We start from the raw sequence: 24,566 nt of genomic DNA, 5'->3' as shown, positions 1-24,566 counted from the left end.
GTGACAATTATGAAATATTATGACCTTATATATGCTTTATAATGTGTAATAATTAATGTTATAAAGGATTATTGATATTTATGTTGCTAATAAACTTTAATTGTACAATTGTTTACAATAGATTATAATGCATTATTAATATTTCTATAATGCATATAGACATGGGCATCATAGAAAGCGTTTTCTTTATTAATACTTTGTAAGTTTCATGTTCGGTCTCCCCTGTGGAATAATAACAACTCCTTGCGGGCTCAATGCCTTTTAATTACTCAGACTGGGCTTCATGTTCAAGACTTAAAGGAATCTCACTCTATTACAGGGTCTTCATTGTTTTTAAATCCAAAACTTAGAATAACATTGAGAACATATTAAGATTCCTTTCAAGGGTCTGAAAACATTAATCACACACAACCTTAACAAACGTCCTATCATGCAGGTCTGGGAAAAGGTATTACAGGGTCTTGGTTTGGACTGTAAGTGGCCTGAAATATGCTCTGGTATCGCCTCTTCTTCAAAGAATGTAGCCCATCAGTTCATTGTGAGTTTGTTCTTTACTGTATGCCGGTGTAGATACGGTAGTTGAAGATGAAGTTGAAATAGAACATACGTATGTGCCTGATCTGAAAACGGTAATTTTGTACATATGTTTTGGACTCAATGCAAAAACTTTTAGAATTTACTGTTGAGGTTCTGAGGCCGATATTGCGGATGAATCTCTGTACCTAACCACTACTACTACTTCTTCTGTTTTCTGCTTATAGTATTGAGCTCTCTCTCTGTTCTATCAAAAACAACGGATCATTTACATTTTTAAAAAGCTTGACAGAAAGTAGACTAAACATAATGATTTAGAGCAAATTGTCTTAAACAAATCAAAATATAATATATATGATTCAAATATATATTATAATCAAAAGACAAACAATAATAAACAATTGACAACTATTATACAAATCAAACAGTCTCTACACAAATATCATAACCATAAAGAAAATGACCATGAACTCATCGTTGGATACAACTGAAGTGAAGGTGAAATGTGAGATATGATGAAGAAATCATGATATGAAGAAACCAAATGAATGAAGTTTAATAAAATCTCTAAATTCAATAATGAGATATACACATTTTAAAATATTGATGTTGAATAACAAAATAATTTAAATACATAAAGGTCACCGTTAAGTCACTATATCCTACCAGATACCAAAAGTATCATAGTAACACTATACAGAGATACAAATAAAGCAAGGGAATGTGGTACTCCAGAATAAAAGTGTTTTTGAAACTGAATACAATAAATCTGTTAGAATATTTCCCCAACACACAAACTCAACCAGCAGGCTGTGGAGGCTGTTTACCAAGTTCACTGTCTTTATTTTGTGAAAAACGTGTCTTTAAATCCTGCATGAATAATGCAACCCACATGACTAAAGGTCACTACAGTCATTACTGCTTCTGAAAGCATCTCACACTGCCTTTATAACACAGAAATATAATTATCTATCATCACTACCACTATTAATTATGATTTCAGTTCCACTTTCTCTGGTAAGGAATACAATTTGAAACTTATGTATTTGGTAATGTTGATCAATTATTTAATAATGTATGAGTAATAAGTCGGGAACTTGCATTATGTTTTAGCTATCGCTATTTAAAAAAAGAAGACATTTCACAACTATTTACTCTGGCCACTCTGATCAGCTATGCAACATTGTACTCACCAAAGTAAAGTGTGAGATCTCAGAACACACATCAAACCTGAGCACTTGGAAGATCATACAGGTTGAAATAAATTGTAGTTTCCCTTTATAAGCCAGAAGAACCACAACCCAACCAAAGTTGTTCTTACTACTGGCGTATTACTGATCTGTAAAGCATTAGTGGATTATTTATTAATCATTAATATAGCATACTTTGTAAAGTATGCCTTATCAGAAAGTAGGACCACAATCTCTAACGCAGGTAGCAATTTCAATGAATTAGACACCTTTAAAAAGGAAGAAGTGTAAATAAGCCAATTTAAAGACGTAGAAGAGATCTATGACCCAGTGTTTCTCATTTTAGGAGCTATGTGCTCAGTTAGGAAGGAGGACTTGCATTTGTATCTGGATCTCAGCAAGGTTATGGTGAACTGAAAATCTTACAATATCAGTAGCTTAATATCAGTAGCTTATAGCCTATTGATATAGGTTGAGCCTATATCCATTTTTAGTCATTTCTCAAAAGTTTTGCTTTGCCATTATCATCTACCAACCTTAAACATGAGGCCTCTATTTGTCCTGTCAACCTGAGAGGCAAAGGTAGACCTCACCCTCACCACTAGTGCATGCAAATGTAGAGTTAGATACACCATCTGTTCTCAATCATTCACAGTCATGGTAACCACCATCTGAATATTTAAAAAGAATCAAACAAATTCTTTAAAAAAATCTTTAAAAAATCTTATGGCCAAAGCTTTCTATACACCAATACAATCATATACCTTTTGTATGCAGGAGAATCAAAGTAAGTGGTGCTTTGTGACTGTTACAACTGTCCTGAGTTACAATACGTCAAAACATTAAAAGGATACAAACACAAAATGTCTCATTTTTAACAGCATGGCTCCACTGACAACCATTGCAAAGTCTTTGGTCACATTGAGATGTGTGATTCTCTGTGAAGGGACTGCTGCTACAGCCCATTACGCTGCGGAGAGGTTCGATCTGATGGAGTCCTCTCGTAACTGACGGTGCTTCCCAGTGTCACACTCTTCACTGTGTGTGCGACGCTCGATAGTAATCCTGTAGTTTTTTCTGCAGAGGAATGAATCACATTAAAGGAAAATACTTGCTTTTTTATCATTCCTTTCACTTATCATAAGATCTTACCAAAATCCCTGAGAGTTAGAGAAGCAGCAGATAAACACTCTTTATTACTTATTTGGTGGTGAAAACTTGAAAATGATTATCTAAACTGTGCTTTAAAAGTTAATTACATTTTGCAAAGTGCTTTTACCTACAGAAGATACTTTACGATACGACATGACACAACTTTATTCAGTTTACACTGAAATTCATTTTGAATCCTTACAAAAGCACAGCACATGTCACATTATATCCTCTTAATTCAGGTCTCATTCAGCAGCACACTGACTTTGTTTTAGCAACATAGACTGATAAAATAATAATAAAATGACATGACACTCTGGTGCACCGATTTAAGAAACAGAACAATTATCTGGATACTCGCTCCAAAATAGCTGAGTCTACAAAAAAGTAAATGTGCTGCTTTATCTTTTTACATGAGGAGTCCATGACACCCAAGTATTTGTATGAAAAGACCTGTTTCATTTCCAGACTGTTAAATGTCACTGGAGACAGTTGACAATCGGGAGGAAGGAAATAATTTCCTTTGTCTTATTACTAGTATTGCTGATAAGTCATGTACTGTACTTACTATGCTATACACAATTATATTTAACTGATATTTTGGCGTGCTCACTTTTGCTGCCAAATCCAAATAAGTGGTTTAGATAATAAGGTTGTGATTGTCTGACTTGTGTTGCATTGCTGGACTACATTGTCACTGCATCCTCAGTTCTCAGCTATGTGGTTGTTAAATTAAATATAGATAGTTAAGTCTATGAAATCAAGACCTAAAATTATAAAAATCTAATTATTCATGTCGTCAACTTTTACAATCAAAAATCATGTCAAAGTAATCTTTTGAATTTATTTATAATTTCTTATTTAAAGGCATATTCGCTAATCGCTAATTGAGTGCACTATCTAGCAGGAAAAGTAGAAGTAGACTGCATAACTTGCAGCACATTGTTGCCTCTCAACTTTTATGTTTTATTGTAGTTCGGAGTGTACAAAAAACAAAAGTAGTTGCTTTTGCGGTGTTTTAAACAGCGTTATTATTTTCCCACCAGTTTTGCAGCAAGTCCCTCCTTACTGTGGTGTGAACATGAGTGTAGATATTATCGGTATTATATATCTATTTTGATGTTTTGTTTTCTGTTTTGCTGTTGTGTTTTGCACTTCAGGGCCACCATATAGCTAGGCCTTTGAGTGGTAGGGCAGGTGGACTTGTTTAATTGACAGCTGAGCCAGCTGACAGTACTTGACAGGTAGAACTTCAATGTGACAACATTAGTATACGTGAGCAGATAAATATCACCTATTGTTACCTGAAAAAGTAGAATGCTATAAGCATTGCAGTTCCCAGAACAGCTCCCACTATGACTCCAGTCAAAGCTGATACTCCTAGTCCACCTGTTTGGAAGAGCAGTTATTGGTAAAAACATGTACTCCATCATATGTAGTGTAGATAACAATCACATTTCAAGTCAAATTTCACAGGTGTCAGTGAACAGTGGTGTTCATTTACATGATTTGTCTGGTATCTCTGTGTGCTCTTTATGTCTTCCTCTCAGTGTGAAATGGTCAGTGTTGAAGGCAGGCAGTAGTTGAAAAGTTCCATTTTCACCAAAGTAGTTGGCAACCACCTGTAAGTTAGTATACGATATTATCATCCAGTTGAATTCCCACAAGCACATTTAGCATCTTCTGCCTGTTAGGAAAGATGCCACAATGTTAGAATTTAGATTTTTCTTACCTCATATGTTCCTGCCTCAACATTCGTCATCACCATCAAAGAGAAATCTCCATTTCTGTCACCATTGACATCAATAGATACCTGGCCAGCAATTCCTGTCCACCACCATGAAGACAATGAGAACATCACTTACTATACTACAAAAATATATATATTCCTGCCATTATAAAAGAAGAGTTCATTCACATACTTTACTTAGCAAGTACTTTAATGTTATTCAAGAGTCTATAATCTATCAAGACATTCTTGGATACTGGGAATAATAGGCACAGCAGATCAGATCAGATGTGCCTATTATTCCCAGGGATTATGTCCCCTCTCAGTTCCCCGACCTCTCTGAGGTGCCTCTGGAATACTTGGATATTAAGGAGGAGTTGAACAAGGCTTCAGCCACCTTTCTGCCTCCACATTGTTTGTAAGACTGTGGCATTGACTTTGTCCCTGACTAAACTCCCACCAAGGGCCCACTCTTCTCCATATCCAACCTGTAGACCAAGGTTATGGATCAACGAGGCGTATGCTGCTGGCATCATTTGACGCTCCTCATCCAGAGAAGGACATATTGACCATTGAGGCCTCAATAACATCTGGGTCAGGAACAGGGACCCACTTCCACTTATCTCTTCTGTGGTTGAACTTCTGGAATGGGCTACCATCTTTTCTAAATTTGACCTTAGAAACACTTATCACTTGGTTTCTATCAGGTGGGGGGATGAATCAGATAGCTTTCAACACACCTGGTGGACACTAGAAGTACATTGTCATGCCGTTTGGTCTAACCAACTCTGTTTTCCAAGCATAGTTAATGATGTTCCCTACTAAACACATTCTCATCTTCTCAAGATCTGAACAGGATTGTGCAGCACGGGAGAACAATTCTCCAGTGGCTTCTGGAGAACCGACTCTTTGTTAAAGCAGAGAAATGTGAGTTCCATGACTCTTTGTATTTGTCTTTTCTGGGATTCATCATCAACGCCGGCAGCATACAAATCGAGGCCACCAATGGCTTGTCCATCCCCTCCTCTTGTAAGAAGTTTATACTCTGGGGATTGCCAATTTTTACCGTAGATTCATTCAGAACTGCAGGCCTCATCTCCCAGAATTCCTCCTTTATGTGGCCCTGGGCTGCAAGGCTTTTGGTGAGTTACACTATGTTTCACTCATGCTGCTATAGTCGACCTCCCTGATCCTTCTTGACAGTTTGAGCTGGTGCAGTCCTCTCTCAGAGATCTGCAGAGGACCACAAGCTTCATCTTTGTGCCTTCTTCTCCTGCAAGCTGTTACCTGTCGAGAGGAACTACGAAGTTGGGATCCTAGAGCTGTCAAACTAACCTTGTGAGAGTGGCACTGGTTGGAGGAAGTGGACCAGCCTTTTGTGAACCTGAAATATATCCATTCCGCCAAACGGCTGATCTCACGTGAGGCCAGACAGGTTTTATTCTTCAATCCCTTCAACTTTTCCCTCTCCTACCCCTTTGGATCCAAGAATGTTAAGTAAGAAAGCCTTGTCCTGCTAGTTCCAGTCTGAGAATGTCTCTTTCCTACCTGAGGGGATCCTTCCCGCTGCCTGTGTCATCTGCGCTATTTTCTGTGCTACTAAGAGCAAGTTAAAAAAGTCTCACTCTTAGTCTCCTGTTCCCAGCGCCTGTCCTCCTAATTATCTCTTTGTTCCAACCAATCTCCATTCACAGGTCCTCCAGTGGGGACAATCCTACCATCTGGCATACCACCCTGGCGTGACCGTGTGTGCACCTTCACCCTCCTACAACCACGGTTTTGGTGGTCTTCCATGGAGCAAGATACCTGGGAGTTCATTAAAGCCTGCCCACCCTTCTCATGCTCCTGCCAGTCTCCTGCACTCTCTGCCTGTTCCCCATTGTCCTTGGTCTCACATCTCCCTGGACTTTGTCACGGGTCTGCCTCCATCTGAAGGTAACACCATTCTTACAGTTCTATTCCACTAACCAATTTGCCTTCTACCAAAGAGACTGCTGAACTCATGTTGCAAAAATAATAATAATATAGTAATACATTTTATTCATAAAAATAAATTCTACTGCATGGTCTCTGCTTAATTCTCCAGTCTGGATCAATATGCATGCTGGCTAGTGTTGTTGAGACAGCGGAGGAGGGCCCAGTTTTCAATGTTTTCAAACTACAACGGAAAAATCCTACTCATTCTACCTTTACATTACTAATTTTCATAGCATAGACTAACCAGGGTTTCTGACCTAACTGGCTTATTGACTAGTGCTGGCCCATCCAGTCTGTAATACCACTTGTTCCTCTAGAGGTGATTGTGAGTCACTGAAGCTCCAGTCCAGAGTACAGAGGGAGAAGAAGTACAGCTGCCTGACTCCAGCAGACTCAGAGCTTGTCAACATTGCCACATGGCTGCACGCTCCCCTCCCAGGAAGTAGTACTATGTTGGCGCGGAGGACGAAACAAAAACATGAGTCGTTTCCTCGTCTCTGCCGCCCAGACCCAAGCCAATATACAAACTATCAGAACATAACCTTACACGGAGTGTACAGCCCCCAGTGCCACAGTAAACACAGATATCTGAGCTCCATGTGAAGATTATAAGACAGTAGAGATATTTAGACTCTCAGAGTTTCAACAGTCTGCTCTAATGAACTGACTGGAGACAGGAGTAAAAAAATACATACAATACAATAAATATATCAACAGTAGAAGAGAGAGTATAGTTAGACATATATAGTTATTTTTTAAATAACCGATGATTTTGATGATTGATGAATTCAGATTGTATTGACCCAGTAGTAGAGGTGAAATACTGCTCCCTATTTATTTGGAGCAGGTGGATCGGAACTACACATTGCACCTTCAAGACCCAACCCAAGCTCCCGTCATGTCTTCTTGCCACCTGCTGATTAAAGTGAAGTGGGTTAGCCCTAAAGTTAGCGGCTCATGCTCACTTAAGGTGGCCTGACCTGACTTCATATCTCTACCTGCTCCTGATGATGGTTTTAAAAGGAAAACCAAAAGCTGGAAACAGCAAAAAAGCCACTGTTTTGCAATGCTGTATGTTATTTTTAGGATATTTGAAATAACTGCAGTTATATTTTTGCATTAGATTTTTACCACGCCACTCTGGTAATCAGTGGTGTTGCAGTCCGTAAGCAGTGTGTTTTACCTTCAAAGGTTCTGTTCCACATGTGTGAGGTGATCTCTGTTCCGTTCTTCTTACTGTATCCATTTTTCATAGCTTCATGCAAGGCGATTGCATACAGCAACATAGCATCATGGAATCCCTCAACAAACATGTTGACCTAAAATGAAACATATAGTCTGATTGAAATGACACTGCATGATGCACGATAGTCACAATGTCTGACAAGACAATTTTTACAACGTATACTACGAAACAAGTAGGACATTTGATCGGGGCTTATAAATACTATTTTGACCAGCAGTCATTAGCGAGCTGTTAAGCTGCAGATAAGATGAGAATGAGAAAACACAAGCAGCTCACTCTCACCAATCACAGTTCTTTCTGTCCCCACATGGAATCTCTGTAGCCGCCATGATGCCGACTTGTACTATGGTGGCAATTTTAAATCTAATTTGCAATTGGATAGATGTGAGTCTGGTTTTGTGAATAAAAGCTACATTCATAATCCACAATTTTTTGTTGCAGCCACAGAGCAAGGACAGGACAAAGACAGATACAATTATATTTAGCAATGTTTTCTTTAAGGTAACAGACTTTGAGTTAAGAGTCCATGTATTTATTAGGCATTCATTCAGGAACTCAAATGTTTTAATTGTATATTTTGGATTTAGTTGATTATGGATATTTGTTTTACATTTTTATTTATGTACCTTTATTGATAATCTTTATTTTCACTTTTTCCTACTTTGTTCTGCACCTGATGCACAACAATCTCCCTTGGGATAAAAATAAGTTCTATCTTATGTTATCACTTATCAGCATCTGCATATTCATCATACATCAGTCACTAATAGTACAGAGAGATTCCATAAGATAAACAGACATACGTACATTCCCGCAGTCTTTGCAGTCATGAAACTCAGCTTTTTCAATAGACTTTTTCATTTCCATGGAGAAGCTTTCAAACTCAGGCTTGACTGTCCTGAGCAGCGTCACAGTGTTCAGAGAAGCATAGGCTTGCCTCGCATCATTGTCATATTTATCTCCTCTCTTCCACGAGCCATTTCCTAGAATTTTAATTATAAGAAACAGAACATTTTTCAGACATTGTTAAATATTTTTTTGTTTCATCAAAATCAATTTGTGAAATACTGATCCAGAACTTAAAGTGAGTGGCTAGCTACAGTGCAGTAAAATAAACAGCATCTTAAGAAAAAAAAGGAAACAAGTAATAAACCCAATGGCAAAGTAAAAACATAAAAAAAACAGAGGCAGCTGTTTTAGGAAAACAAACTCTTAATCCTGCACAGTTCAGATTTACATTAATTACAATTCTGCAGCGCACAAATGACATTAATCGTTGTGTTCATTGCTGTTGCATCATGTAGAGTGCCGGGGACGTCAATGGGCATGTAATATGTCTTACATTCATGCTGTGTTGCAATACAGAACATGTTAGGAAACAGTTGCCTGACGAAAAAACAACATTGTCATTGATTTGGAGTTTGTCACCACTTGATGAATGTCCAATTTCCAAATTCACTCTACTTATAGCCCGGGTTAAGTCTCAACAAACTCCTGGGAAACCCATTTCCGTAAACACCCCCACAGTCATGATTCAAATCTACTGTCAAGCCAAAACAATAGAAATCAATCTCACTGTCAAAATATTTGTTGACTAAAAATAAATAAATAGAAAACATATTCATACATTTAGACTGCAGAACATTTTAAATAGTTCAGTTGAATGTTCATCAATATAGCAAAACACATATTTAAAAGTGATGTGACGTTAACTTTACCATAAGAAGAGGCATTGAAGAGTTCAACGTTAAAGAACATATAACTGCCATTGGTCAAACGTCGCCGGTGTGCAGCCAGCATGATCTCTCGTATTTTGTCTGCTCCCATGCACATGATCACCACTGCAGGAAAATGACACAGAGACAGATGCAGTTATAGTCAGCAGCTTGCAGGAATACCTTATCAAATCTTAGTAACAATGTCCATGAGAACATTGAGAGAACATTTTCAGAATGTTCTTCAGTTCATTACTGATGTCCGCACATGTAAATAGCTCTCAGTGTGAGGTCCCATTCAGACAGTATGTATTTCTCTTGGGGAGGTTTGATGATTTCTACATGACCTTTGCTGGTTGGCAGGGATTTGTATCCCCCTGCACAATATATGAAGGTCATCAGATTACAAGCACACGAATATGACATTATAATACATTGATAAGGCTTTATAAAACTCATATCAGTGTTTTGCAAGCCCGGAGGCCTATGTATCTTTTTTATATGTATTTTCAACATGTTTATTAAACTAAAGTTATAACTTAAATTAAATTAAACTAAAGTTATAACTTAAATTAAATTAAACTAAAGTTATAACTTAAATTAAATTAAACTAAAGTTATAACTTAAATTAAATTAAACTAAATTTATAACTTAAATTAAATTAAACTAAAGTTATAACTTAAATTAAATTAAACTAAAGTTATAACTATGCACAGGTTGTGTTTAACACTAGTGAGTGCAGTTAAAGATAGAGCAAGACACACAGACACAGATAGAGAGATATATATGTAGAGAGAGGAAAGAGAGAGAGCGTGTGTGTGTAACGGCGAGTTAGTAATTATGATTTTAATAAACTGCTGATCTGCCACCACCACCCGCATCCGAATCATCTCCGTTCAGCCCACAGAACCGTGGCGAGCGATAGCAAGTGTGTGGCCGGTCGGTCGAGGGAGAGAGAGATGAGGTGTCACAATGCTCTGGTGTACTGAGGTCAAGTGAGCCGTTGTTTGTGAAAACCCAGTCCAGCCAGTTTGGATTTAGAGGTTTATCTATTGGTGGTGCTATTGTACGGTGCTCGGAGCATCCAAAAAGGTCAAAGAATGACTCATAATTGACAATACAATTGCTAATAGCCTTATACATTGCTGTCACTTCACTTAAAGCTCACAAAGTCATGTTATAGCATGTTATTGATGTTTATAAGACATTATTCCATTTCAGAAACTTAGATTTTATAATCTGTTATAATACGTTAACGCAGTTCTCTATCTGTCTTTATGACTAAGGTTAGGGTTGTTATAATGTGCAGGTTCAGATTCTTTTTTCAAACACTGTGGCTTGGTGTTATGAAGCATTATGAATGCTAAACTTATAATACTTTATATATATACAACAAAAATCTTTTTTCGTCACATTTGCTCAAACTGTCACTCAGGGTCTCCGTATCAATGTGTATAATTCACACAGTTCCATTTCGAGGTGATGCTATCTTTCTATAATCTGTCTGCAAGAACGATTAATCAAAACTCTGATTACATACAATTCACAGACCAAGAAAGGCTTGAGGGTTCAAAGCATCAACTGAAGCATCTCCTCCTGCTCACATTAATGGGTTTTGCAGACAAGAACACAGACAATGAGAGAGAAGCAGTTACAGCACTAATACCCTCCATAGTTAGAATGTTCCCTTTATTTAGCCATGTTCCAGGTCAGAGTGAGCAGAACAGTGAAACATTGGCAACTGTGATACCAGTGATGATCCTCCGGTAGTGCAGACGCTGTTCTCATTTGGAGCTCCATTTGTGTGAAACTAAACATGTAATCATTGAAAGTCATCACGAGAGCAAAGGGTTTGCCAAAAAATATTAAACGTACAAAAATATTTCCCTACGTGGATATAAACTTTTCCTTTGGTGTCCCAGTGATTAAAAATAAATAAACCAACAAACAAGTAGCTACACAAACAAGGGTTGCATTTGAAAACACAGTAACCCCAGCGTCCCTGTTAATAAGGAAGATTCAGAGTCTTGCTGGAACATTCCTCACAACTCTGTCACTTAAACACACCTCCTGAAATATCCCTTGAGTCAGTGGGACAAACTTCACCTCAGTCCTGCCAGCACTATAGCACCCTTTAATTACACTGGGCTCTACACACACTACTGGCCCTGTGTGTGCTCTGCAAGCCATTCCATGGGGCAGTGCTAGCAGCCAGCAATATTTCAAAACTTCTGGATTTTCCTTTTTGCTAGGGCACTGATGCTAGTTACAAATTAACTCAGGAATGGGGCAACACATGGTGCACTTACTGAGTGCCCACAGTGTATTTCAAGTGCCCTGTGTTGGCCGTAAACTTCTAAACCAAGAACATATGCAAATAAGGGGCTGTTGTGCAAATGTGTAATGCCATTACTCCAAAAACAAGAATTGATGTTGTTGGATCCATCTGTCAGAAAGGTGGACAGGATAAAGAAAAGAGAGTAAGGTAGAGCAAGCTCCTTTTAAAATCAATCTGTCTGAGTTGGACGGAGACACAACGTGATACAAACAAATACTTTTATTAATAACAGTATTGTCCTTTTCCCTTTCAGGCTGAACCTTAATACATTTGTGGTTGTACAGTCAAAGCTATGCTGGAGTCCAAGGGGAGTTCTCTCCAAACACAAAGACTTCATACAGACTCAGGATGGGAGTGCATGTCTCAGGAGGATTAGCATCAGAAATGGACCAATCACGACAGAAGTGCTTCATGTTTCTGAAGTGTTTGTTACATGTTGTAATGTTGTGCAGCTGATGGTACAGAAACCTGAAGCAACCTGGTGAGCACAGCTGGAGATCATAGTCATGATGAATTCATAAGACCATCAATACAATTAATATAACCAATCTATGGAAACAGGATTTGTCATTCATTCTTAGGTTGAACTCTCTGTAACCATGGCTACAAACAAAAGGGATGACAACGTCCTTTTTGCGTGTGGTTAATGTACATGGTGAGAGCGAGATGATCCACCCCAAGGTGAAATAACGTTACCTGTTGTTGCTGCCGACAATCAGGCAGACTCTTTATCTCCATCCAATGTGGACAAAGTACGCGTGACACTAACGATCTGCGCTGAGTTAACTTGTAACTTCATCATGTTTTTATTTGTATCCTGCCTATTATTCACATTTCTAGTCAAAGTGAGTGTGATAGTTGCAGAAGGTAGACACATGTGGTTATAATAACTGCAACATGATGAAAACCGTTTCATTACTTTAACAATTGCACAATAAATAAGGATATCCAGATAAATGTTAATAATCAGCCACATTTTTAATCAAACTCCAGAGAGTCTGTGTGTTGCTTGGCAACTATTATGCTATGTCACTAAAGAACTACATTGCTTGACGGAAGAATGAGTATTAGTTATTAATTAATGTTGCTGTGTGCTTATTTTAGGAAACCTTGCCAGGTATATATAGTGGCCCTTTTATCAATCATCCACTTGTGTGTGAGTTAATGATTTTACAACAGCCAAGTGCCTGACTACTAACCTATGGCCTCTTCTGGCTAATTCCTTCATTTTATTCCCTTTAAAGTTTCCCCTTCCACTATGACACAATGACAGCTGTAGTAATATACATACTGTATATATGAATATACAGCAGCCCTGATATGAATATTATGGTCTGCTTTCTTATGCTGAATTCTAAACGTACTAAACACTTGGTGATGATGTTACTTACAGTACGTGGTGGAGTTGTCTTCAGCCGGGCTCAGATAGAGTTTTGAATCCTAATCGATTTTCAAATCGGGTTGCATCTCGCACATAAGGAGAAACTTCACAGATGTTTTTCTCTGTTATCTCAAAAATACACACACTACAAGATTTGAGGAAAAATGTTCATAAAAAAACCATCTTTCACTAACAGATAATTGTTTGCAGTCCCACCACAGTCCAATTTAAGTGAAACTGATTCTGCTCTATCACATCATGGTGTTCATCTCAGCCACAGGTCTACCTGTAATGCAATTATAAATGCACAGCCTCAGGCACAACCTTTGCCAGACGTGTTGGACAGAAGCTGATGATGCACCAACAGCCGCCTTCGGTTAACTTCATTTTCCATTGAGGATACATAGAGAGGAACAGAAAGTGCGGAGAACGTTTACTGCCGTAAAGAAATGAGAGCTCTTCAACCTTAAATTATTGTTCTGCTTCACAACATCTTAGGTCTTATTTTTGTAGATTTCGTCATCATTCCTTGTATATAACCCTCGTAATCTATCCTCGTACTGTCCTATTACTGAGATCATCTGGGAACACGGAGACGTCACACACACAAAAAAAAGTCTGACGGTTGAAGTAACACGATCAGACAGCTTGAAAACAGACCAACCGTTTATTAGGATTATCCAAAACATTTTATATGGAGGTACAACTGAAATGTGTGCACACGCAACAGTGAGTGGAAAGGTAAGTAGGTCAAAGTTGAAGAATGACGTGAGTCTGATGGTTGTATACAAAGACAGTCTGGGTAATACAGAACAAAGAACCCTTTAGCTTCACTGTGCAGAGGACTAATGATCTGAGATATGCACTCAGTGATTAGAACAACACAAGGAGCTGGTTCTGAAAGCTGGTTCTGTTTTGGATCTAATTCCAGGTTGATGAAACATCTGGATTTGTTCAACTCTGAAGCTAAAAAATCTCTTGTTGAATCTATTGTCTGTCTTTTGTCTTTATTTATTAGCAAAGTGTAAAATACTCAGGTAAGCAGGAGCTTCGCTTTGCACTGAACGTCATCACCTCATTAAGTGACAGACCTCACTGGCCACAGATTATATCTGTATCTGTTGCAGATACTTAACGTAAATGCCATAAATTATTGCTTAATGTGCTCTCTGCAAGGCGGCATCTGTACTCGGTCAACGATCACGGGTTAAAGAAAGCTAACAATACTTCACAGTCAAGTGAAGATGATGCTTTTCTATTGTGCAAAAGTGTTGAGTCGTCTCTTGTCTCGCTGCGTCACAATTTCAGGAGAATCTCTTTGTTAATGTAAAGCAAAAGATCGACATTTCGGAAATATTTCTTATTAGCTTTCTGGCACAGAGTTCGATGAACGATGGCAATATATATATATATATATATATATATATATATATATGTGAGGATACAGTCAGCAGCTGGTTAGCTTAGCTTAGCACAACAACTGAAAACAATACAGGAGGAAACCAAAAGGTTCCTACAAGCAAACTTTAAAGCTCACTTATTAACACTCTATGGGCCCTAGTTAGACACTCTATAGAGCATGGTCTAAAGTGCATTGTAGCTGTGTCCACTTCCACTTTTGCAAGATACATGATGCATAATCTGGGTGCAAAGTAAGGCGTTGTATTTATTATCTTAATTAATCACAGGTGTGTTTTAGGTGTAACATAAAATAAATCAATAAGAGTGTCATCTCCTATTCCCTTTAAAAGTCAGGTGCGCCTGAACAATGATGAACGTGACAAAGCCAAACACCCTTCTCTGGTGACGAATATAATATAAACATACATTACAGATGTGTTGGGCACACACACAATTATGTTGACACTGAAATACTTAAATGACTTACTCTGAAGTAACTCTTTGATCAAATGTGTCATTAAGGTGATATTTACACAAAGGTCTATTGTTAATAAATAAGACTAAGTTTCTACAGTCATTCTAGCAGATCTGTGAGGCATTTAGCTAGAGTTAAATGCTAACGTTAGCATGCTGACACGTTCACAGTGAAAATGCAGGTGCTTGTGTTCACCATCTTACTTTGTGAGCATGCTAATTAGTATCAAACACAAAGTTCACTGAATGCTGATGGGAAAGTCATCGGTTTTGCAGGTATTTCATCATAAACCAAAGCATTGATCAAATTGACAATTTGAAGATGGCGCTGGATGTAAAGTTGGTGGACACTGAAGTCATTGAGATTCATCCTCTGGGTAACATGGATATCTAAACCACATTTTGTCCCAAACTATCAAGTAGATATTTCACTGGATCAGTGAAAACTCTGATCTGCAGGTGGCGCTAGAGGAAAAGCCAGAGCATCGAAGTCACTGACCTTCATCCTTTGGGGACAATTAACTCTTTCATCGTTTGAGCCATCACATGAAAACTGATCCATTCAACTAAATCATAAATCACTAAATGAAAAGCTCTTGGGTTAAGTACACCAGCACTGGCATAGCTGATGCCAAAGACTGGGACACAATTTGTTGCAAAGGGATCAGTTAAACTAGATACCAGTACTAGAAAAAGTATTATGATACCTTGCCCTTACAAATTCTATAATACCACATTTTATTAATGTACTTACTTAATGTAATTTGATACTTAAAGTGAAAAGTAATTATGTATTTTTAAATATCAAACATATGTTCACCATGATTCATCCAAAAGATAGTATCACTAATTTACAGAAAACATTTATTTTATAAATATAATGAAAAACTAAGAGAAATAGCTCTGGTTCACTACACTCAATAATAAAAAGGTACCCAGAAAAAACAACAACCCTCTCGGGCTTCATCAAATCACCAAGCTCCTCTTTGTTAGAGTTTCTACCAAAGTCTGTCTAAGGAGAAGTCGGAGCACTGATTTCTGAAGTACAACTTGACTTGAATGAATATGGGATTATGCCACGTCCACATGCATGAATAATTACACACTCAAAATGATGATATTGGCCCTTTTATAGGATGTGAACAAGACCTGCTCAGTATGTACATGACATAGTGAACGATGTCTCCACTGAGGTGAATCAGGATTGCTCAAAGACAAGCACCAATCAATGTAAAGTTAGGATTGTGGTCAATACTTATCCCCAGAGCGTGTGCACTGAAATTGGTGTCATACACGTTACACGTGAAACACGTTTTTTGGCATTTGTGGCTCCCACTTTCGGTCGGGTTCAAGAAGCTTTGGCAAAACCATTCTCAAACAATGAATGAAGATATCTGTCAAGATTTATGATGTTTCTTGATTGATGACAGCCATGCTTTTGAGTCGGTCTTGCCCAATTAGTGTGTGTTGGTGTATCTCAGTCCTGCTTGGCTGTATACCAAATGTGGGGTTGAAACAGTCAAATCCCAAAACGTACATGTCATAATACTGTTTTTCAGATCATGCAAATCACCAAACAATCCATCATGGCTGAATCTTATGGTCCAGGCGTTTTATTTTCTCTTAAGCAAGTCCAGTTGGATATGTGTGTCAAATTTCACGTAAATCAGAGTCGACATTTTTGCTTTTGGCCGTTAATTACAGCGTCACCATCAGGCCAGTTAGGATCACATTCCACAGTTATGGGCCAATGTCACTAACTTGTTCCAGCTCACGGCCAATTGAGTGACGGCATAAAACAAATCATTACAATCATCACAACATAATCAATCATCACAACAATCATTTTGTAAGACTCATGACAGCCTCTGGTGTTGTTCGGCATCACTGGCACGGATATCCCAAACATAACCTCGTTCTGTGAATATAAATAAAATAAAGTAAACTACATAATATTGAGGAAGACTGTGAGCTAATAAGTGGACCTTTGAGTTGAGATTGTTTTGTCACCACTGCACTCATCACTTACTTGTTGACTATCTTTTACATACATAGAGTAAAGATGCTACAGTATAAAGGGCCCTATCTTAACTGGCCAAGCATAAGTGCAAAGTGGTGGGTCTTGGGTGCACAGACTGTGTGGGCTTCTGCGAGCTCACCTGCTAGTTTGGGTCATGTATGTGCAGCAGCACTAAGTGCAACATCAGTGGCTGAAGTGGAAAAGAAGGTGATTCATAAATACACTCTTGGACAGTCCATCACTGGTCTCATATCTGATGCACGATGACAATAGCTCAACAAATAAATCTGCTTCATATTGTTGTCTTGATGATCCAAAGCAGCGTGACGTGAAAACACAGCACCACAAACATGCATCCAAAGGCAGTTGGTGTTGGTTTTTAACAGTTGATTAGTACAATGACAACTGGCACAACTAGTAAAGAATCTTGTGATCCCATCTTAAAGCGTTTGCAGTGTGATGTGACTCCAGAATAAAACATGAAACGCCACTAGCTAAGAAGGAAGTTAGAAAGGAGGCTGCACAGGATTCATTAGCCCCAGTAATCGTTATAACAGAGCGGCCTGATGTGTGTCGAGGAGTGGAGCGTTATTCTGTATCCTGTTACAAACGGGTTTCATATGCATGAGATTTGATGACGATAAACACGGTGGACAGCCGTGCGTAATGAAGCTGCGCTCTGTCACAGCACTTCTCCAATCAGAAGCTGCAGATTTAGAAACATATGTGTCCAGCTGCCTTCATGTGTCTGCAGGAATCTAATGGAGCGATTATGTTTGCCTCCATGAACTTCACATCAGATAGTCTAATCACCCTTTCATGATGTACATGTGAGCTATCCAAACATCCATGTCTATAATATCTAGGGTGACAGAATATTGCAGGCTTAGAAGGTTTAAATGGAGTAAAACAGCCTCTTAAGCAATTTCCTTCATGGTATAAAGCACAGCACAGATATTGTGAAGCACTAAGACATCTAAGTACAAACTAATCCGGGTGTGTCGTCCTCTTCCAGGTCACAAGATTTACGGAACCCAGAAATAAGAGCTGCGAATGTAGGAAACCTTTTTGTCTATTTTGAGGAAGCTCCAAAACAATTCCATATGCATAGAGATATTATATTCCTGCTTATGTTTCTATATTGTATTATGAACTTAAAACAAATCAATATCTTGGAAATCTCCAAGAACCAAGTTTGTCAAGCGTACTGATTGCCCCATTTCCCCCATGTATCAGTTTTATAATGTAACATTACTTCGAACCTCCAACAAAAGAAAATCGACAAACTACAGGATACACTGTTTGAGTTTTATTGAATTACAATAAATCAAATATTCAGTGCACAATAGCTAATATAACTTCGTCCTGAGCACCTTTTCAAAACTAAATCTAAGACTTTTTAAGAATTCACGGGGAACCTGCCGCATTAACAGATGCCAACTAATACAATGCTGTTGCTTATCCATCCAAATCAAATCAAGAATACGATTGTTCCTTTATATACAAAAACACTGTACTGTTTTTAATAGGGGCCCAATATAGTTTAATGATACATGAACACAAAAACAAGGAAAAACTGGATTATTCAGTCACTAAAAAAATAAATTTTTGTATTTCTGAGCAAGGAGGTTATTACATTTGGCAACAGGCCTTCCTCACAGCAGACATTTTGACTTGTCAAAGTAGGAAAAGTGCAGGTGTTACTGATTTCACTGACAAAGTGTTCCGGTGAGATTGACACATATCAAAGAATGCACGATACCAGGAACTTCAAATCAAAGCAGCTAAATGGAATTCAGCCATCAATAATTTTTACACCTTTTACAATTTACACCTGTGCTTGTCCTACTGTGCCAAGTCAAAATGTCTTCGGGGAAAAAGGCCTAATTGGCACCTGAGTAGTTTTACCAAAACCGTCATCATTTATCCTACCAAATGCCATCAAACAGGACATGTTTAGCACAGTGGAAACAGAAGTTATACTGACATCAAGTATTACCACATTTTAGGAATATAATTAAAAATATAGATAGATGAGCATGCAATATGATAATCATAACATAAATAGTTTTTGTGACACTTAAAGCAGAGTTTGTACAGATTTTGGAGAAAAACAGTGTTGAAGTGTCACTTGGTTTTATAGCAGAGGACAGGAACAAAGGAATGCCTTTGAAGGCCGAATCAATGGAACAATCCACCCAAAAAAGTTTGTGTGTGTTATCAAATGTTGTTTTCGTCTTTTACACACACCAACATGTTGTGGGTCGCTCTTAATGTATGAGGAGAAAATCAGGTGAAGAGATCAGAGATCAGGTTCAGGAGCACATTTATACCTCTATGTGGGCGTATATCAGCATTATGCTTGAGTACCGTGGTAGCGACCTGTCAATCACAAGGTAGACCTTGATGTATTGAAGAAGACTTAAAACTAAAGATTGAGACCATAAACTAATTAGGAAAATGTTTACTGAAGTGATAAATCAAGTGAGAATCACAGTCATTTTCTCATAGACTTCTATACAATCAGACTTCTTTTTGCAACCAGTGGAGACGCCCCCTGCTGGCCATTTCAAAGAATGCAGGTTTGAAACATTTCCGCATTGGCTTCACTTTTCAGACTTGGATTCCGCTTTGACTCGACCCCTTAGTGTACAGAAGCTGAGACAAGCAACCCGTAACCTCTTGGGCCTATAGCTGCTGCTGTGTCGAGTAAGGAAAAGCTCAAGACACCAGTATGCTGTAGAGATGCACTCTAGCCAGGGGAAATAAATTAAAAGAAATGAAAAAAAACACAGCGATGTGCAGACTCTGGATGTTTTCAATGGTTTGACAGTACAGAATGGCTGTGTGTAATAAGGCTGTGCTGATAACGGATACTGCCAGTGGCAGGTCAAGGAAACTGTTTACAACATCATTTTGGCTCATTCTGATCTTGAATCTAGCCAATGTATTGTGTAAATGGTGCGACAAGTGTGAATGTGACAACATGATTAACACCAGTGTGCAGCATAGTCACATCTAATGTAAAGTGGCAGGGCTCTGAACGCTGTGTTCCTGATTAATGTTGGCAAGGCTGAGAAATGCATCAGCATCATCAATATGAAACCTTCAAATCATGTTTTATCGAGATGTGTTAGTAAGCATCCATACACAGGTGAACCCCGTTACAACATGTGCTGAAGCAAGCTGCCTCTCCCCTCTAACACTGCTCAGTGTTTGCTGTACAATCTTTGCTGAAACCCTTCAAACCTCTCAGTTAAGCACCTGACATGCCAGGAATACTAATTTCTTGCCATCAGGTGCACTTCGGCTCTGCAGCATTTAGCATGTATAATATATGCTAATTTATACAACAGCCACTTCTGTGATATGAGGTGATGTAATCAGGAAGTGTTATGACCAGAGGAACGTAGCCAACAAGCTGCTTATCAGTGCTGAAACAGCCTGAGCATACACACATTCTTCATTCGGTTTGACTTCATGGGAGAAGTGCTACCAAATGAAAAGGACTAGTGTAGTCATTGGGCTTCAACACGACAAGTATATGTGCACATTTATATTAGAGCACACCAGTCCAGTAGCCTAGTGTACTCTATGCCTTGTGTAGTCATGTTGTTAGGTCAAATATTCAAAATCTGTTTTATGTTCATGGAAAAATCAATGTTGTTAGCCTGGGTCTCACTTTTCTCCCAAAAATAGAATATGCCAGTTTGTTCTGAGGGTCATGTAGATATCATACCTTTTATATGTCGGGGGATCCCATTGGAACGCTCATGTCACATTTAAACAGGCTTATTTTCTACCCAACACAATTTATTTTAGTTTAGTTACTCTCACTAAATATCTCACTAGCCCATCTGAGAGACTGTCATCTGTCCTGAAATGGTGCAGAATAAGACAATGACAGTGTTTAATTTACAACATGACGGTAAGAGGTCCAGTCCATCACAGCTTTAGGCCACATACTGTATGTCACACATGTGAAGAGGGCGTCCCATGTTGGTCACCTGGTTTCTGTCTATCATATTTTGAAGCGATATACCAATGTTGCTAATCTCTTCAATCAGTCAGTATTTAAATATGTCAGAGTGATGAAGAGGACAAATAAAAAATAAAAACACAGCTGCCCATCATCACCAGTATCCTCCTCATCGTCAGCTCCTACATGAGGGATGCATGAAGTGGCTTTACTGGGCTCTGACCGGGCAGTCGGGACGCAGCTCATGATTATTACTAACCTATCAAATATTTATTACAATTATTAATTCAATCTAAAGCTGTGGCAAATGTCTAATCTCTATCATTGCCCAAAGTGACATATTCACATTACGCACAGTTACCACATTGCTGTTTACATCACATTTTAATTTTAATGTTATATATTATATTTTAAATTTGCACTATTTTATGTCTTAGATTCCCATTTGTACATGTGTGATATTCAATTTAAACATATTTAATGAGCATTGTTGGAGGGAGCATTGTTGGCCTGAGATCTAAGTTTGCTATTGCCAACGACTCTTTCTCGGCAATAAATAACTAGAAAATTGAAACATTGCTTACAACACGATTTATCTCATTATCATTATTATTATTATTATTATTATTATTATTATTATTATTATTATTATTAGTGTTATTATTATTATTGTTACTTATTATAGTCTCAGTCCAAACTCAGTCTGTTTAATGCAATATGTTTTTCTCTGTTCAGTGTCTACATGATGAGCTGCAGTGGAGGGATAGTAACACAACAAGGGAATTTATTTTTGGAACATATCCCCTTGATAGCGCGTTGGATAAACTTTAGAACAAAAGCTACAATGACGAATGACTCTTTTCATGTGAGTTGATTATGATACTTCTCGACTAAATCTCTTTGAGTTTTTGGTCTGTTGGTTTCACACAACAAGCATTTTAAAGACGTCACCTTGGCTAAGGAATTTAATTAGTGTACATACTCAACAGCTACCTTATTGAAACTACGAAGGGGATATTGAAAATGGCATTACCTTCAGTGTCATGGATGTTTTGGAGAATGTCGTCCGTGTCCAAGCGATCCTCTTGAGAAAAAGCATATGTTTTAATGTTAAAGTCAGCCATCAGATGATAGACTCCCTCCAAAGTGAAGTAACAGTTCCGCTCCTCCTTGTCGTCTTCGTAGAGCAGCAGTGCTGTCTTCCAGGTGAAGTGCTCAAACATCGCGGTGAAGGTCTCTGCCATTTTCACGTAGGACGGGGCGATGCGGGTCAGGTGGGAGAATTCGGTGTTCTTGTTGCTGAAGCCGGCGGCCAGGGCACCTGCCGAGATCACCGGGATGTCCCAGTGGGATGCCAGCCTAACCACCGCTGCCGCCTCGTACTCGCACACTGGACCCAGAATCAGATCCGGCTTTTGCCCACAAGACCTGTCCATTAACATGAACAGAGCACCATTCAAACAGTCGGAGTTCTCAAAGTGGATGTTGAAGTGGAACCCGGAGTATTGTCCTCCGTCGGTCTTCAGCCTCTGTTGTGCGTAAAGGATCGCCGGTGCGACTCTTGTGTGTGAAAAAGGGTAGGATTTATTTTGTGGCAAAAATACCAAAACGTCTATGTCCTCGGTGATGGTGTTTGTCATAACTGGGTTCAGGACGATCAAAAAGTACACACACAGTGTGCTGAAATATGGCATGATGCGACTTTCCAAGTCCAACTTCAGATAAATGACAAAGTGTTGGAGAGATGTTCTTCAAATGTTTCTTTCCTCAAGTTGGCTCCACTTGGCAGTGCACATACAGCTGCAAACAGAAAGCCCTCCGCCGTGAGTAAATGGCTTAATGGTAAATAACTGTATTTGTCTTTTAAAGAAGCGAATCTGCCTAAATGTGTGTGTTTTATTCTGCATTGAGAGTTCCTTCGAAGGATCCTGAACCTGCTCAAAATATTCTCCCAACAGCTGATCCTGCCAGGCTCGGAGATTCTTCCAGCTCAGCCAGCAGCCACCACACACGCTGGCTCCGGCCTGGAGTTTTGAAGCATCTTTTCAGGATTATTCCTGCGTCATCGGAGCGCTGCCCACCTCCTTCTTAAAGCTACACCGCTGCCGAGCTCACAATGAGCCACTTCAACACAGCCCGAGTTAATGTCGTTAATGGGAATTATGGTTCCGTGAGCCTGAAACAACAAACAACACACAGAAATGTACTGTGTTTTTCAAAAATGCATTTATTCATGATGTACATCTGTCGGCGCCAGAGTCAGGGTCAAAAAGTAATGTTTGTGTGTTGTATTTAAACTTGATGATGTATTTCATTTTGGTCCTAAATACTGAGGTAAATCCTTAATATTTCAGCCCTAGTTGATTTGGCGACACCCGTAGGTCACGTAGTGACACCATGTGCTGGTTAACACAGCCAACACACCCGAGATACTGTCAGCAAGAAGAAGAGCAGCTGCTGTATCTGTTTACTAGGACTACACAAACGGACTTTGTAGTTTTGTGTAGGTGGGTCATTTGAAACCAGGTCGGGAATGGCGGACTCCGCCACTGACAATACAATCTACTATATGATGGATGATGGAAGCCATTATGTTTTTGAGAATACCTAAATGGTTTGAAGTGTTTTGGATTTTGCAAAATTTGCAGAGGACCAAAACATGGCCTCCTTGGCGGAAAAAGCCACATACAAAGTAGGTATTTAACAAAACCACTGTTACACCGTGTCCCCACTAAACAACTATAATGGTTGTATAAATAGATTCTGTAAAGGTTTTTGTGACAGAAATCAAAAAGTTGTCCCCTATCTTTGTCGATGAGGGGAACAAATCCCAGGTGTGTGTCATCGAATAATTACAATTCAGTTTCTGTGCATAATAATGTATGTGGAACTTAGAATAGCCTAAGATGTGCGATTTGATTGTGGTTTGATCCCAGAGTCACAAACTAATAAATGAAGCCTTGTTAATGTATTTATTGTAGTTTGAAGTTATCAACATTAGGCAATCTTGGCTCAATTGTTCAGCGTCTACTGGATCAAATAACATAATCATGTTTCCATAGGGTCTGAGTCTCAGAGGAGTCAGATCTTCACTTTTTCCAGTAAGTACATTATGTTTTAAGCCAAAATTAGCATCCTAATTAATATCACAGTTAAAGTGAATTATGGATGCACCTTGCTAATCAAGCTTGCAACTTAACATTTGCAATGCTAACGGTACCTGGTGCCGCTTGGCCTCGCTCCTCCCCAGCTCCACCCTCTCCTCCACCCTCTCCTCCAAATACGGTCACTTCTGGCTCTAAAATAACAAGATGGCGACAGCCAAAATGTCAAACTTGAGGCTTCAAAATGGTAGTCAACAAAACAATGGGTTATGTCATGGGTTATGGCTACGCCCACTGATTTATACAGTCTATGGTAACAACAATAC

The 24,566-nt window shown here is 38.7% G+C and overlaps 1 protein-coding gene across 1 annotated transcript; it reads right to left on the bottom strand.

The window, feature by feature from the left end:
• Positions 1-1,062: 1,062 nt before the first annotated feature.
• On the bottom strand, positions 1,063-23,130 carry npr3 (natriuretic peptide receptor 3). Its single transcript, XM_029439789.1, has 8 exons — positions 22,170-23,130; positions 9,547-9,669; positions 8,636-8,811; positions 7,766-7,901; positions 4,609-4,703; positions 4,381-4,498; positions 4,181-4,265; positions 1,063-2,801 (listed from the first exon to the last, which is right to left on the bottom strand). The coding sequence occupies exons 1-8, from the start codon at positions 22,828-22,830 to the stop codon at positions 2,690-2,692; spliced, it is 1,506 nt and encodes a 501-aa protein (XP_029295649.1). The 5' UTR covers positions 22,831-23,130; the 3' UTR covers positions 1,063-2,689.
• Positions 23,131-24,566: the final 1,436 nt, after the last annotated feature.

This window comes from Cottoperca gobio, chromosome 9, assembly GCF_900634415.1.
Source record: "Cottoperca gobio chromosome 9, fCotGob3.1, whole genome shotgun sequence".
NCBI lineage: Eukaryota > Metazoa > Chordata > Actinopteri > Perciformes > Bovichtidae > Cottoperca > Cottoperca gobio.
This window is presented reverse-complemented; position numbering and strand designations above follow the sequence as displayed.